The 15,470-nt window shown below is 56.5% G+C and overlaps 1 protein-coding gene across 2 annotated transcripts in view; it reads right to left on the bottom strand.

Moving 5' to 3' along the window:
- The window catches only part of ARNT2 (aryl hydrocarbon receptor nuclear translocator 2), a 172,190-nt gene extending 158,823 nt beyond the window's left edge, over nt 1-13,367 (bottom strand). The window contains exon 1 of one of the 2 annotated variants that reach the window (XM_012752049.3): nt 13,081-13,367. Coding sequence is in view for 1 of the 2 variants with exons in the window: in XM_012752028.2 (XP_012607482.2) it covers nt 5,553-5,583 (31 nt within the window). In the remaining variant the exon portion in view is untranslated. Of the gene's footprint in view, nt 1-5,552; nt 5,627-13,080 lie in introns of those variants that run through there. The other variant, XM_012752028.2, reaches the window with a different exon arrangement.
- Between the last annotated feature and the right edge of the window lie 2,103 nt (nt 13,368-15,470).

Below are 15,470 nucleotides of genomic sequence, written 5' to 3'. Positions count from 1 at the left end.
ACATTTATGCTGCTCCCCACGGAGACCCCAGAACTGAAACCAGTACCCAGCACACAGCAGCTGCTCAGTAAGGACTGGCTGATGGCAGCTTCATTCGTAATTGCCAAAACTCGGAAGCCGCCAAGCTGTCCTGCAGCAGGCGAACGGGTAAGTGAGACACTGTGGTCCCCCCAGACGGTGGGATCTTACTCGACACGAAAAAGAACGAGCCTTCAAGCCACTAAAGATATGGAGGGGCTGGGCGCAGTGCCGCGCGCCTGCCGTCCCAGCTACTCGGGAGGCTGAGGCAAGAGGATCGCTTGAGCCCAGGAGTCCGAGGCTGCAGTACGCCATGATCACCCCTGTGGAAACAGCCGCTGCACTTGCTACGGGTGACACAGCCAGACTCCGGGTCTCTAAATAAACAAATGGATACAGAAGACACGGAGGAAACGTAAACACATCTTATGAAGTGAAAGAAGCCAAGCTGAAATGATGCTACATGATCCCAAGTGTATGACATTCTGGAAAAGGGAAAACCACAGAGACAGGAAGAAGACGGGAGGCTGCCAGGGTTTGGGGAGAGAGGAATGAACAGGTGGAACAAGAGGAATGAACAAGGTGGAATGAACAAGAGGATTTTCCGGGCAGGGCAAACACCGTGCAGAACGCTGCAGTGGTGGACACGTACCTTGTACATTTGCCCAAACCCACCAAGAATAACCCCTGTATAGACTAGGACTCTGGGTGATGGCAACATGTCATCGATTGTAACCACTGTCCCTTGCTGGTGGGGATGTTACGGGGAGGCCGTGTGCGTGTGGGGGTGGGGGGCACACAGGAACCCTCTGTACCTTTTCCCCAATGTTGCTGTGACTCTAAAACTGCTCTAAAAGAGTGAAGCCTTTTAAAAACATTAATTAATTAAAACAAATTGATTTATACATACACACATGTATGAATATTCATAGACACTGAAAGAATGAATGAGCCTCTCTTTTTCAGATTATCACTCCTTTCTTTCTTTCCTTTTTTTCTCTCTTTTGACGGAAGCCAGCGAGGCCACTAGCTCATCGCCGGGTTCCCTGGCACAGGCCTCACGGGCAAACTCTACGGTTTTTACTGAAAAGAAGGCCGCGGGTTTTAGACGTAGGCGCTCAGGCAACAAAGCTGACTTTTTCATAATGCACAGTATTTTGCTGATTCCAAGATCAGCATCACTGAAATCATGATACGATTTACAATCGAAAGTATATAAGAGGTGAATTTGCAACAGTTTTTTTTTTTTGTTGTTGTTGTTGTTTAAGAAGTACATAAAATGATGCTGTGGCTCGCAACTGCTGTGCGCGTAGGTTAAATGAAAGACGCATGCAGAGAGGTTGGACTGAGTCGCATGTCCGCCTGGTTTGGGGGCCCCAGCTCCACCCCAGGCTGGACGGCTTGCAAGACAGCACACCTGTCCCAAAGGCTAAAAGTCTACCCCCACATTCGTGGGTGTCAGCTGGGTCCCCAGGAGCACTGAGCAGACAACAGCTTGACACTACAACACACTGTCGCCAATCTGTCCGACCTCCACCCCCAACCCCAGACCAAAATGACCTTCCCCAAATTCTCTATAGGTCAAAACCTCTCTCTCCAAAAGTCCTGCTTTCAGAAACTACCTCCCCACACGCATTGACCTATAGGTCACCCTGTGCTCCGCAGGGTCCCTGGCATATCACAGATACTCAATATGTTTGTTTGTTTGTTTGTTTGTTTGAGACAGAGTCTCGCTTTGTTGCCCAGGCTAGAGTGCCGTGGCGTCAGCCTCGCTCACAGCAACCTCAAACTCCTGGGCTCAAGCGATCCTCCTGCCTCAGCCTCCCGAGTAGCTGGGACTACAGGCATGCGCCACCATGCCTGGCTAATATTTTCTATATAGTTTTAGTTGTCCAGCTAATTTCTTTCTATTTATAGTAGAGACAGGGGTCTCGCTCTTGCTCAGGCTGGTTTCGAACTCCTGACCTCGAGCCTCCCGGAGTGCCAGGATGACAGGCGTGAGCCACCGCGCCTAGCCCTTAATATGTTTGTTAAGCTGATCCAAACACTCCTCCGTCTACAGCAATTTCTCCAGAGAATCTTCCCGTACTACATAATCAATTCCAAATTCAACTGCCAAACACTGGAAACCTGAAAGGGGAAAAAAAAAGCCCCATAATTGATTTCAGAAAAAAAAGTAGAATTCTAAATCTCTTAAAACATAACTCTGAATTCCATTAAAGTATGCAAGCCTTACTAATTACTCTGCAAATACCCATTTCGGAGAATGTCCGCATACTGCATGATCCCTAAAGATCATGGTCTGAATTCGTACCTGATCCCCTAGTGCTCAAATGACAAAAGGCTAAAACAGAACAGGACTCTGGGGGAACGTCCCCTTCCGAACTGAGCCATTTCAGCTGCAGAGACCCTCTCACGCACGTGCCCGTTCAAACTTTCACTCTTTATATAAATCAGAAAGGCTTACGCATCACCCCAAAAGGTACCAAAATCAATGACACACACACATCTAGAAGAGTGCATGACTCCATCACCCCCAGCTAGAGAGAACAGAGAAGATCAGCCAGCACAATTGTGTCAGTGACCAAGGCAAGGACGGGGAACGGCCCAGGAGTAAGGGGGTGCCAGGGGCCACAGGAGACGGGAAACACCCCCAGGGCTGGCTTGGCCGAAGCCATTGGGAGGAACAGCTGAGAGTCAAATGCTCCTCTCTCCCCCAGAGTGGCGGTGGGACCCTGACCTAACACCCAAGCAGGGACCTGGGAGGAGCAGCGTAGAGAGCCAGCTGCACCTGGTTCATATGGGCCGAGAAACAGGAGCGTGTGAAGACCGAGCAGCATCTACCACCCGGGCCCCAGAGAGCCCGTGGGAGAGTGGCGTCACTGCAGATGGCCCTGCTGGGGTGCAGTGGTCAGCGGGAAAACAAGGAACCAGTAGGAGGGGGGACGACCGGCCGTGGCCTTTGTACCCTGGACACACACTAGCAGCAGAAATAAATCCTGGTGCCTCCCGACCCATTCGGCTCTGTTTACCAAGCTCTTACTCTCTGCAAAGCAACAGTGCCTGGGGAGGGGGGAGGAGGAAGGAAAAGAACTCAAAGAAGTGTCACGAGACGCCCTGCCCGTCTGAGGCTAGGCCAGGCTAGGATGCCATGCATGCTCTTTTCATCGTGAATTGCCCCGAGAATCTGAAATCTCTCTCTCTCTGGCTCCAACCTTGAGTCACATCCCCGGAGATTAAACCCTCCACCCCAAAGAAGCAGCCAGAAATTCACACAAGGCAAGAACGTCCCCCCCCCCAGATGTGGTGTCACTGCAGGGGACCAGTGAAGGCAATGGCAGTGGATGACAGAGCCATGGTCACCTCAAGGAGTCTGCACTTGAGAAGCCCTCACCGGTCTCTGGCGACAGAGAAAAAACAAGACGGCGACAGAGAAAAGACAAGACGTCGCCCTCTGTCAAGCTGGCCAGGTGTTGACAAGCAGCCCGGACAGCACCCTGCCCTGGGACCGTCCACGTCCCCTCCGGGCCGAGGCACGTTCTTGTGCCCCAGAGCCCGCGCCAGGCGGCCGCCCGCCTTCACGCCACGTGGCCCACGGAACAGCGGCGTGGACAGAGCAGCTCCGAACAGTGACGTCATCGCATATAGATTATGTAAACAACCAAAGACTTCATTCCCATTCCCAGTGTACGCCTACATTGGCATAAAATATCTTCACTTAAATTCTCTTGCTTTTTTCTAATTCCGTAACATCTGAATCTATCGATTTTCTATTGCTTTTCGAGTAGTCGAATGGGTTGAAATGGCAGCTCCGGTTGTCAGCCAACTGGGGCAACGGTGTTTACAGTCCTTTCGTGCTCCTGCTCCGGGTTCTGGACGGGAGGTGCCTTGTCTGTTCTCTCACGAGTCCCTGATTCTCTGGGTGGGTGGAAGGAACCCCCCTCCTTGCCCTTCCCCTTAGTGTCTGCACGGACACCTCCCCTGTCTCTCCGGGGCCTCCTCCTCTGGCCTCACCCCTACTCTAACCAGTGCAAGTCAGCAACTCCCCTCCCTGCCCAGCGGTGGTTTTCTCCTCTCTGCGTTCCAAGCCACTGACCGCCACCGAGTCTGGCCTCCCCAGCACCAGCCTCACTTCATCCTGGCCTCCCTGCCTCCACTCTTGTTCCCTCTGCTCTATGTCCCCTGGACGTGGCTGACAAATGAATCTTCCAGAAAACATGATCACTGACTTCTTTGTTCAGTACCACTGAGGACCCCTCTCCGTGCAGAGGGGGAAAGTCCACGCTCCCCGGCCTGTCCTTCAAAGCCGTCCAAGGCCCGGCCACGTGCAAGCAACTCAGCATGAGACCCACGGCTGTCTGTCCGTCCCTGCTGCCCCGGCCGCTCCCCGGCCTCTGCCTGCTCTCAGGGCAAGGCCAGCATCACCCCAGGCATCCTTCTCAGCCCCTCTCACACCTTCCGGCACTCGGAGGTCCAGCCACACGCGTCCATCTGCAGGGCCTCCCTGACACCTTGGACCGCAGGGGTCCTTGGCTCCTGACTCCCTGGCGACACTCCTTTCCGGCATGGTTCTTCACCAGGCATACACCCACCAGGACCCTGCCCTCTCTCTGCTGGGCATTTCCCAACGCTGACTTGTGTGACTCTCCCTGCACCCTCTGCAGGAGCCTGGCAACCCACGTGCCCACCCAAAACGTTGTGCCTGCCTAGGCGCCCACCTTCTCCTCCCACACCCCGCACCTGCCCGGCGCAGCAGGTGGGAGCCTTGCCCGGCTACAGCTTCCCTGCGCCCCTGCCCGGCCCAGACAGGCTGGCACTGGACTTGGGCACGGACGCTTTCCACTCCCGAGTCTTTCGGAGGGAGCACAGTCGTCACCTTGCAACCTCGATCTCGTCACCTTGCAACCTCGATCTCGTCACCTTGCAACCTCAATCTCGGGGGACCCACAAGACAGGGGATGTGACGTGGCAGGGCCGGGCGCCCCCGCTACACCATTACAGGTGAGTTCGCGCCCAGCCACACGATTACAGGTGGGTCCCTGCCCAGCACGGGGAGGGCACACTGCAGCCGGCTGCGAAGGCCACGGAGAGCCCAGCGCCCCGCGCGCAGGGGACAGTCCAGGGGGTCCGCCCTGCTGAGTCCCGGCTCCAAACTTTCCCTGGGACAGCGACAGCGACAGCGGCACCCACGCCTGCCCGTCCGCCCACCGGGACTGGCTGACCGGCGATGCACAAAAGCCGGACCGGAAGAGAAAAATGCGTGGGCTGGGGCAGGCGCGGGCGGTTATTTTCAGAACGGGGCCCCTGGGCCGGCCTGGGACTCCGGAGGACGCGGGGCCTGGCCGGGCCCGGCAGAGATGGGCTGGGGACGCCGGGCTGGTGCTGATGCTGATGCTGCCGCGGTGACAGCGCTCCCGCCCCACCCGCTGCGCGCCCGGCCCGCGCCTGGACCCCGCGCCCGCCCCGCGCCCGGTCCGCTCCGGCCCGGCAGGGCCTGCGGCTGCGGCGCCCCGCACCAGCCGGCCGCTACTCACCCGGAGCGCTGACGGCCGCCGGCGTTGCCATCTTGCTGGGGAGGCTGCGGGGCGGGGACGCGGGGCGCGGGCGGGGCGCGGGGCGGGCGCGGGGCGGGCGCTAACCGGACCGGCGCAGGCCCGGGCGCCGCCGCCACACAAAGGACGGGCGGGCGCTGCTCCCCGCGCTCCCGCTCCCTCCTCGGCGCCCGCCGCCGCCGCCCCCGCCTCTCCCCTCCCCTCCCCCGCCCTCCCCGCCCCCTCCCCGCCGCCTCCTCCCGGTGCGGCCTTTGTCGCGCGGCCGGGGCGGCGGCCGGTCCGACCTAGCACCGCGAGACTTGGGCTGGGGCAGCGGGACCCCCAGGCCGGGCGCCGCGGGCGGGCAGGTGCTCGGGGCGCACGGGCCGGACGCCGCCGGACCCCCGCGCCCGCACCGGGTCGGGACGCATCCCGGGGCGCCGTGCCCAGGCCGGGTGGGGGCCCCTTCAGAGGCGAGGGGCGCGGGCTGGGGACGGTGGGAACAAAGGCCCGCTCGGCAGGGCCAGGCCAGGCCCCAGGGCCGGCGGGGGCGCGGGGGGCGCGCAGACATCCCCAGGCCCGGCACCTCCAGGCCACCGCGCTCCGCTGCAGGGCGGCCGGGACCGCGCGTGGCTCGGCTTTGAGCGGGCGCGGGCCTGCCCTGGTCACTGTCACTGCTGATCGGCCGGGGTCGCCGCCAGAGCCTTATTTACACCGCCACACTGGGAAGTTAAAAGATTTCTTAAATGGCTTTATCTGCGTATCCCGGTGAAGTTACACCGTAGAGTACTCGGGGGGTCGTTTTCCACCAGGCACTGGGGTCCCTGAGAGATCGCAGACTTTGGGAAGGAGACATTGCCACCACCGGGTGCCCTGCACAGGCCAGAGGGAGGAATAAACGCATCCCAGGTGCAATCCCAGACCAGCAAGACGGCCCTAGGCACACCTGTGCGGAAACATCAGACTGTCTTACGTCCTTCCACGGAAGCCTTTTGAGGGGTAGAGAAATAAAGCTCGGGACGCATACTCACGCGAGCATGATCTTGGAGAAGGATTGGTCACTACCGATCTAACCGTTTATCCCTTCCACAAATGCTGAATGTCTGCAGTGTGCAGATCCCGGTGTGGGGCACAGCAGGGAAGGAGAGAGAGCAGAGAGCTCTGCCCTCCAGGAGCTTCCAGTCTGGGGCAGCGTGGGGAGGAGGAAGACCAGGTGTCTGCACCCAAGAAGCTCACAGCTGTCTGGGGGGCTTAGGGCAGAACCCCAGAAATGGGCATCTCCGGCCTGTGGCCACTGCTGAATGAAGGAGGGCAGAGAGAAGGGGGAGTGATCGGAAAATAAAAGTTGAGTAGGATTTGGAAAGGGGGAAGGAGAAGGCATTTCAGGTGAAACATAAAGCAGGTGTCCATCCAGCCTCAAGATAGGCCAGACCCAGGTAGGGATGATGAGAGAGAGGGAGGGGTGTCGACTGGGACCGCCCCCCATATCAAGGTAGACTGTCCCTGAGTCCCCCAATACGGACCCTGTGAGAACTCAGCCTGTCTTCTACACACCCCAAAAGGCAACACACTCAGGCAGGCGTCCTCAAATTACTGCCCGAGGGCCACATGCGGCCCACCGAGGACATTTAACTGGCCCAACAGGTGTTTTTGCCGCCGCTGCCTGTCCTGCTTAGCAGCCGGCTCGTCCCGGGCCCACAGTGCGCAAGTGTGGAATGTGCGCCGCACCCTCCAACGGCCCTCCAGCGGTCTGGGGGACGGTGAACTGGCCCCCTGTTTAAAAAGTTTGAGGAACCCTGCACTCAGGTGTCCATTCAGTCAATGCCAAGCATATGCTTGAATCAAGGTTTCTTAAGGTAAGCACAAGAGGAGGTTCCCCTCCCCCGCTGCACGCAGACAGGGTGAAACTCCATCTCAGGTGAGACACCTGCCGCCAGTCTCCCTTCCCGGTCCTGCTCCCCACAGGCACTCCTGTCTCCGGTGGCCCTTTTAGTACACGGCGCTCGGTACCACTGCCCCAGGCCACGAGACTCTTTCCATTCTCCAATCTCCACACCCGCCAGAAGCAAGCAGGTTCCTCTCCTTGGCATCTACATACCAGTGACCGTTTCAGTCACCACCTGTGGCTCATTTTGTCCCCAAATAGATTTCTAATATTCTCCCTAAAAAGAAAGAAAAAAAACGGTAGCGGACATGACTCTTGAACCACACACACACTTGTGACGAGTTTCCGCTGCCTTCCCCTGCTCTTGTCCTCTGCCCGTTTTTCTGCACGCTTTCTGCAAACACCTTCCACACTGGAGCTGACACCTGCCTCCTTCCTCTCGCACTTGCCCGTCGCAATAAAAACAGGTAGCCTACACACCTGCTAGAGGTCGGGACAGTCTCCACAGTGTCTTGGGACTCTGTCATGCTGTGGTTTTTAGTAAGTGAGAAATATGTGTGGATTTTTACAAAGGAAACATTTCCTCTTCTCCCCAAATCACTGCGCCTCAGAGGTAGAAAGGACCTTTGCCTTCACCTAAATCTGTCCCCTGAGTTTTCAGAAGAGGGTGCTGAGGCTTGGGGTGGTAAAGGGCCGTCCCCAAGGTCACATAGGTCAACAGCCAGGCCGACTGGCACCTGGGCAGCCCAGGATGCTGGGATTTGGTGGCTAGGAGGGGGAGGAGTGTGGGAAAGGACAGAGAAATGGGTGAGTCACCTCTTCTCTCTTTTGTCTTTGAGCGTTAAATAGGTTAAATGCCCGGAAACATTGACTGTGGACGAGACCCCCCCAACTCTCTTAGGTAAACAGTCTGAAACGGAGCGGTTGGTCGCTGCTGAATATTGAGTGGCATTGACACGACACAGTGGTCTCGTGCTAATTATGAGAGTTAGCAGGCCGTGACCGGCGAACACGGGCTCAGAAATCCCACTCAACCTTTAAACAACCTAGAACTCTTTTAAATTCCAAAGGAAGCTGTTGAATGTGAGGCTGAGATTTGCATTAAGAAAAAAAAAAAAGAAAAAATTCAGACAGACAGACCCACTTGGGCGCATAGCACGTGATTCTGGGCACGGCGCTCCGGGAAGTGACCAGGGTCGGCCAGGACTGGTAGCCACCAGGGCCCGAGGCCCAGGGCCTTGCTTTGTTTTGTTTTTGTTTTTTTAACTTGGGAGAGAACAGTTCTCCCACCACACTCCAGTCCTGCTTCGTGTCCCTTGGAGCACTAACGCCAGAGACAAAGGACTTCTGTTGTGTAGCATGTAATGATCGGGGTGTTTTTAATCATCTCTTAACTTCACTTTAAGACAGCAAGAGAGCAGGAATGCAGGCCTGGCCTCCCACAGAAATCGAGGCCACATGACGGGCCGCCACGTATAGAACCACGGGCTTTTCCTGCCTGCGTGTCTCCTCTCAACCCTGCTCCCTCCTCCCCCGTCCTCTTTGCTGCAGAGCAAGCAAGGCCTGCAGGCCTGGTGCTCTCACTCCCGCCTCCTTCCATTCTGCACAGGCCACAGTGCCACAGGTTCTGTCTGGCAGCCCTAGCCCCACGCCCGCCTGCCCTGTCTAGTCTCTCCTCTGCACCTAGAATCCCGGACTTAGGAAGCAGCAGAGGCGGGTGAGCTCTTGGCTCTATACGCAGAGGCAGAAGCAGCGGCCCCCGAAGCAGGAAGCACGGGACAGGCGTTGGCTTTGTCACGTGCCCTGTCATCCCTGGAACTTCATCAAACGACTCCAAGTCTCCCTCTTCCCGCCTGTGAAATGGGCTGGTGTCACCTACCGCGCTGAGCCAGGGTGAGGGCGAGGCTGCCTGGGGGGTACGTGGGCCCAGTCCATGTCAGAGGCTTCGGCGCGCCGCGGTGACGGCACTCCAGGGGGAAGGAGGAAAGCGTGGCAGGTGCCTGCCCGAGGGACGGGGAGGGGAGGTCCCCCATGTTTGCCCTCCTGGACAGTGGGGAGAAGGCGGGGGCGGGGAGAGCCCGCTCCGACTCCCCAGTCTGGGCCGGAGTCCTGGGGAAGGACCGTCACCTGCTGGCGGAAATGCAGAAAGCAGAGGGGTGTGGTCGCCCCCACTGGGGAGCCCGGGAGGGGACAGCACCACACGGGCAGGGACTGGGGGACGTGGCTGCAGAGCCGGGCCTGGCTCCCCGTGGCCTCTGCGTGGTCTGGCAGGTGTCCCCAGGTGAGCAGACATGAAGGCGTTGAGAGTGTAGACTAAGGGACGTCTGGGCGGGGACTGACGGGCCCCAGGGGGCAGGACGGAATGAACAAAGGCCCCAAACGGGGCTCAGATGCCATCTCCCAGTATGAGGCCTCCTCTTATAAGGCACCTCTTATTTTTTTTATTTTATTTCATCACATTATGGGGGTACAAATGTTGTTAAGGTTACATATACTGCCCTTGCCACCCCTCCCCCTCGAGGCAGAGCTTCAAGCGTGTCCATCCCCCAGACGGTGCCCACCGCACCTGTTATGTAAGTATACCCCCTCCCCCTCCCCCCCACCTGCTCCGGAAGGTACTTTAATGGTCACCAGCCAATGGCCTTGCCGGCCACTCAGGACGGAGCGGAGCGAGGTCTAAGGCTCCCGTCCCCCCTGCCACCCTCCCCGAATGCCGGACACCAGCCCGAGGGGGCAGGGGGCGGCGCAGTGGGAGGGGAAGGGCCTCAGAAGGCCCGTGCCTCTCAGGAATGATCCGCGCTTTCTAAAAGCGATGGCGGGAACCGGAGCGGTGCCTTTGGCGCTCTGGGATAGCATCGACGCGGTCCAGATGAGCACATTCCCGACCCTGCTACGTGGATAGAAAGAGACGACGCAAAGGGAGAAGCAGAGCAGACATGATAAACACACCTGCAGTAACAATGAATCATCCCTAAACTCTTGGGACCCGAAACCCAGTAGCACGTTGTCAAAATGTGTGTGACGGAGACCACTAGGAATTTAAGGAGAAGCCGACGGAAATCACAACAGCAGTGAAGGCGCTAACCAAGTCTTGCCAGTTTTTGGTGGGTCCAATAAACAGCGACACGGGCAAGAGTGACACGCGGGCTTTGGGGTCTGTTTGCTCCTGGCCACAGGGCAGCCCCGGCCCCTCTCCAGGCACCCAGCGTCACACCGTCCCAGCCTGGGAGGGGACGCCTGGCGCTGACCCAGTGGATTGGAGACAGTGACGGTCTTCCTCCCCGGTGACGGCTGTCTCCCGGGAGTCGCTGTGCCAGCTGAACCCCGCGTCCTGCGGCCTGCGCTTCTCTGGGTGCTGGAGCCTCGCATGGCCGTCCGGGCCCTTCTGCGGGGCTCTCGGCTCCCTCGGTGGCTGGTGGCATCCGAGTGGCCTTCTCTAGCCTGCGGGCAGTGACGGCCCAGCAGTTCGGACGCTGAGCTGCCCACAGAGCATCGACTTGGAAGCCAGACAGCCACCTGTCCGAGTCCCAGCAAACCCGTGCACCTGCTGAGGGACTCAACACCCCCGTGCCTCAGTTTCCCCATCTACGAACAGTGGTAATTATAGTGCTGACCTCTCAGGGGCCTCCTGAGAGTCGAGCTGACACTTGCAAAGTGCCTGGAACGCGTCTGGCCTGTGGTTGGCGGAGGGAACTTGTTGACATCCCTATCAGAGAGGTGGGTTTACCACCAAGCGTGAAACGGGACAAATGGGAAAAAAAAAAAAAAAACCAGCAACTGACAACTGACAGTTTGGGAAATGGTGTCACTATGGCTCTCTGTGTCCATAGCTATTATGAACGAATGAAAATAAGTGAACTTGGCGTTTAGCTCCAAGATCCCGGGGCCAATTACCAAGGATCCGTTACCTTGCACCCGACAGCTCCCTGGTTCAAACGAGCCGGAGTAGCCAGTGAACCGGGGGTGCCGGGGATGCTGGGTCCCCCAAGGAAGCGCAGACGGAGACGGGAAGCAGGTGCCGGAACCGCGCCAGGACTGGCTGCCACTGCCGTGTTTCTCCCCTCCTCCTCCTTGCCTGCCGCCCCTCCTCCCCGCACGTGGGGAAGAGCACCCCTCCTGGCGGGTGGAAGGGAAGCTGTCTTGGGCCCCCACAGTCAGAAAGGGGGCTCCATCTCTTCCCCCGCCCTGGGGAAGGAACGGCCCTCAGGGAAGGTCGGGGCAGCCCCGGCTGGGGTCTCGTGCTGACCCCTAGACCCCCCACGCCCGGGGGCCCAGCTGGGGAGGAGGGACCAGACCACGTGGGAAGACAGCGTCTCCTCCTGGAACCCTGGGGCTGCAGCCACAGAGAGGCAAGAGTCCAAATGGACGGGGACGTCGTTCCCGCAGAGGGACGGCCAGGCCGGGAGCGCCCGTCCACACGCATCTGCCCCACAGCTCGGGGGAAAAATGAACACACATAAATGCAGAAACTCATTCGGCGACACAAAAAGAGGCATTTATCAATGAGTCCAAGGACCGGGGCTTTGGAAGGAACGTCCCCATGTCTCTGATTCTACCCTCCCGTCACTGTTAACTCTCGGCGCTGGCTCCCGACCCGCCACCGATGATCATGCTCCGGTGGAATGCAGCCACTTGTCATTTCCCGCACACACCGTGATGTCTGCTGTGCCCCAAACGCCCTTCTGCCCAGCGAGCTTCTCGTTCATCGGTGACCACGTGCTGGCCCCTCTTCCAGACGGCACGTGCGGGACCCCTCCTACCATGGGCTCCACATCCCTGCTCTCCCTTATTCCAGCACACACCTCACTGCACCGGGATTGATTTACAAAAAAGAAGTGTATTGATTGATTCCATTGATTGCATTAAGCTGTGAACTATTACTTTCATCTTTTGTTTCCTTTCCCCAGCACCCAGCTGAGAGCCTGGTCCACAGGCAGGACCCTGGCGTTTATGGGGTGGGTGGTGGCATGTCCCACCAGACATCAATGCACCCGTCACCAGCAGGTCTCACGCTCCGACGCTCCCCCGGAACACGCAGGGCCCAGGCTCTGACCCTCACGGCAGCCACACATGTCCAGGGCTAGAGAACCAGGCATCTCGCCATCTTTTAACTCTTCTTGGCTGGGTTTTCGTTTTTAATTTCCTGCTACAGTGCTGATTCGTATTAAAAAGCTACAGCAATTACTTTTGGAGAACAAGGGAGAAATTAGTATGAAAAAAGAAGTTGAAGGCCGGGCGCGGTGGCTCACGCCTGTCATCCTAGCACTCTGGGAGGCCCAAGCAGGAGGATCGCTCGAGGTCAGGAGTTCAAAACCAGCCTGAGCAAGAGCGAGACCCCGTCTCTACTAAAAATAGAAAGAGATTAACTGGCCAACTAAAAAATATATAGAAAAAATTAGGCGGGCATGGTGGCACATGCCTGTAGTCCCAGCTACTCGGGAGGCTGAGGCAGGAGGATCGCCTGAGCCCAGGAGTTTGAGGTTGCTGTGAGCGAGGCTGACACCACAGCACTCACTCTAGCCCAGGCCACAGAGTGAGACTCTGTCTCAAAACAAAAAAGAACCTGTGCTCAGCACTTACTGCCCTGCCCAGTGCCTGTCCTCACGCTGTCCCGCCCGGGAGAAAGATTTCGGCAGCGCCGCTTACCTGGGCGATTACGACTACTCCGCTGTGTGCGGCACCTGCTGATTTTCAGATCATTTTAGTGCCATTATTTTCACCGGCTCGGGCATTTCTGATTCGGTCTTATTCGTGAAGAAGTGCCGCATATGTGAAATTATTCGGATTTTAACAGGTAACCACTTTTCCTGTCGCATGAATCCGTTCTAGAAAACCACCCTCACAGACCAGAAGGGTCTTTTTCAGCATAATGCAATTCTCTGGCCGGTTCAGCAGGTAATGCTAACTACGTGCATTTGATCCTTTGTTTTGTTAGGTATAAAGAGGCATTTTTGCTTTAAACTGCCCAGTGAATTAATGGGGTTGGTTAATGGTTAATCTCTCTCTCTCCAAGTGGTATGGAACATTCCGTTGGCGTCCACACTGGTGACCAAGTTCATTATCCAACCGACTGGTCCTGGTCCGGGACTGCTCAGCCATTAGCATGCAAGTCACCACAAACAAAGGACAGGTGACAATGATTCCAGCCCCCTTAGGTCACACTGTCAGGGGAAATGAAACGCGTTTCTGTTTAAGAAAATTTATTTGGCGTTCCACTCAGTCCAATTCCCTGAGGAGCTCGATTTTAGTGTTTTGAATGTCTGGCTGTTTTAAACACAGACTCACAGAATTTTCGGGTGAACTTTAAAACCCACGTTAGTACGCAACTTAGAGGTGAACCTCGGAAACTTTCTGGTCTCCCTGCTTATTGCATGTGTTAGGAAAGTGGGGGTTCGAGGTGGGACAGACAGACAGCCAGGTGGGGGCTTTGGTTGCAGGGAAGGAGACCTGCTCACGTCACCCCACCTGTGCGCTCAAGGTGCAACCCAAACACCCGCCACCCTGCTGGGGGGACTCTGGTTTTCACAGGGTGACCCCTGCCCAGACATCTGGGGGGGTCCCCAAGGAATTTGAATTTCCCACAAATCTGTCTCGGTTGCCTCTTGCCACCTCTGTCTTCTGCCTCCCTGCCACAGCCCGTCCTGGACCCAGTCCTGGGGCTGCCCCTGACGTCCCCACTGTGGTGTCAACGGAAAAGAGCCAAACTCTGCAAAATAATTTTAAAGAGATTTACTCTGAGCCAAATTTGAGGACCATGACCCGGAGTCACGCCCAAGAGGCCTTGGGCAAGTGGACTCGCTGTGGCTGGGTTACAGTTTGGTTTTAATACATTTCAGGGAGGCAGGGGTCACAGGTAAAGCCATCAGTCAATACCTGGGAGGCGTACGTTGGTTTGGCCCAAAAAGGTGGGGCATCTCGAAGGGAGAGGGGGCTTACAGGTTATAGGTGGGTTTAAAGATTCTTTGGCTTATAATTGGTTAAAGACACGAAGCTTTGTCTAAAGGCTTGGTATGTTTTTTTTTAATTTTTTTTTTATTTTGGCATATTATGGGGGTACAGATTTTAAGGTTTCAATAAATGCCCATTTCCCCCCCTCCCCTCAAAAGTCTGAGTCTCCATCATGACCATCCCCCAGATGGTGCACATCTCACTCATTATGTATGTATATACCCGCCCCCCTCCCCCCTCCCACCTGCCCAATACCCTATTACTGTAGCACCTATGTGTCCACTTAGATGCTGCTCAGTTAATACCAGTTATAGCACATCTTATATTTTCCTGGTTAGAGCTGGAACCCATACTACTAAGTGAAGTATCCCAAGAATGGAAAAACAAGCACCAGATATATTCTCCGGCTTGGGATGTTTTAACATAAGGAGCTGTTAGCAGAGACAAGCCACAGGACATAGATTTGTTGTGTAAACTGAGGACCTGCAGGTGTGTCTTGCATACCCTTGGGCCTGTTAATGGGTTACAGAGGATGTCCCCAAGAAGGGAGAGGGGCATGATGGGGCCTGTCTGACCTCCCTCCTCCTGGCAGCCAATTTAATTTTAGGATATTCCTTTGGCCACACAAGGGGGTTCATTCAGTCAGTCGGTGGGGGTTGAGCCTTAAAATTTTAGTTCACAGTGGCAACAGGAAACCGAAGTCTGGATACTGGAAATCAACACGGAGGAGATAAAATTGTTTAAGGCAGGAATTGACATAAAAGATCTTTCTTGGGTCAAAAGGCAAAAAAAAGAAAAAAGAAAAAAACAAGCCCTCCCAAACACAAAGAACAGAACTAGAAGGGAGGGATGAGTAGGCTTCTCACAATTAATGATGTATCAGCACTGACACTATTTTTTATAAAATAAAATAAGAGGAATACTAAGGAATGAACAACCTGCTGGGAGACAATGAAAATCCCTAACAACAGGAGGGCAGCTAAGCCACCAAGACACGGCCATGCACGCGGTGGGACCCCAGACAGCGGCAGGTGTCTGCTCTCTGCCCACGCAGGGACTGCGGTGACAAATAACGCTGGTTTCTGGAA

This window comes from Microcebus murinus, chromosome 7, assembly GCF_040939455.1.
Source record: "Microcebus murinus isolate Inina chromosome 7, M.murinus_Inina_mat1.0, whole genome shotgun sequence".
Taxonomy (NCBI): domain Eukaryota; kingdom Metazoa; phylum Chordata; class Mammalia; order Primates; family Cheirogaleidae; genus Microcebus; species Microcebus murinus.
Note: the sequence above shows the minus strand (reverse complement) of the source record. Positions and strands in the feature narration are given on the sequence as shown.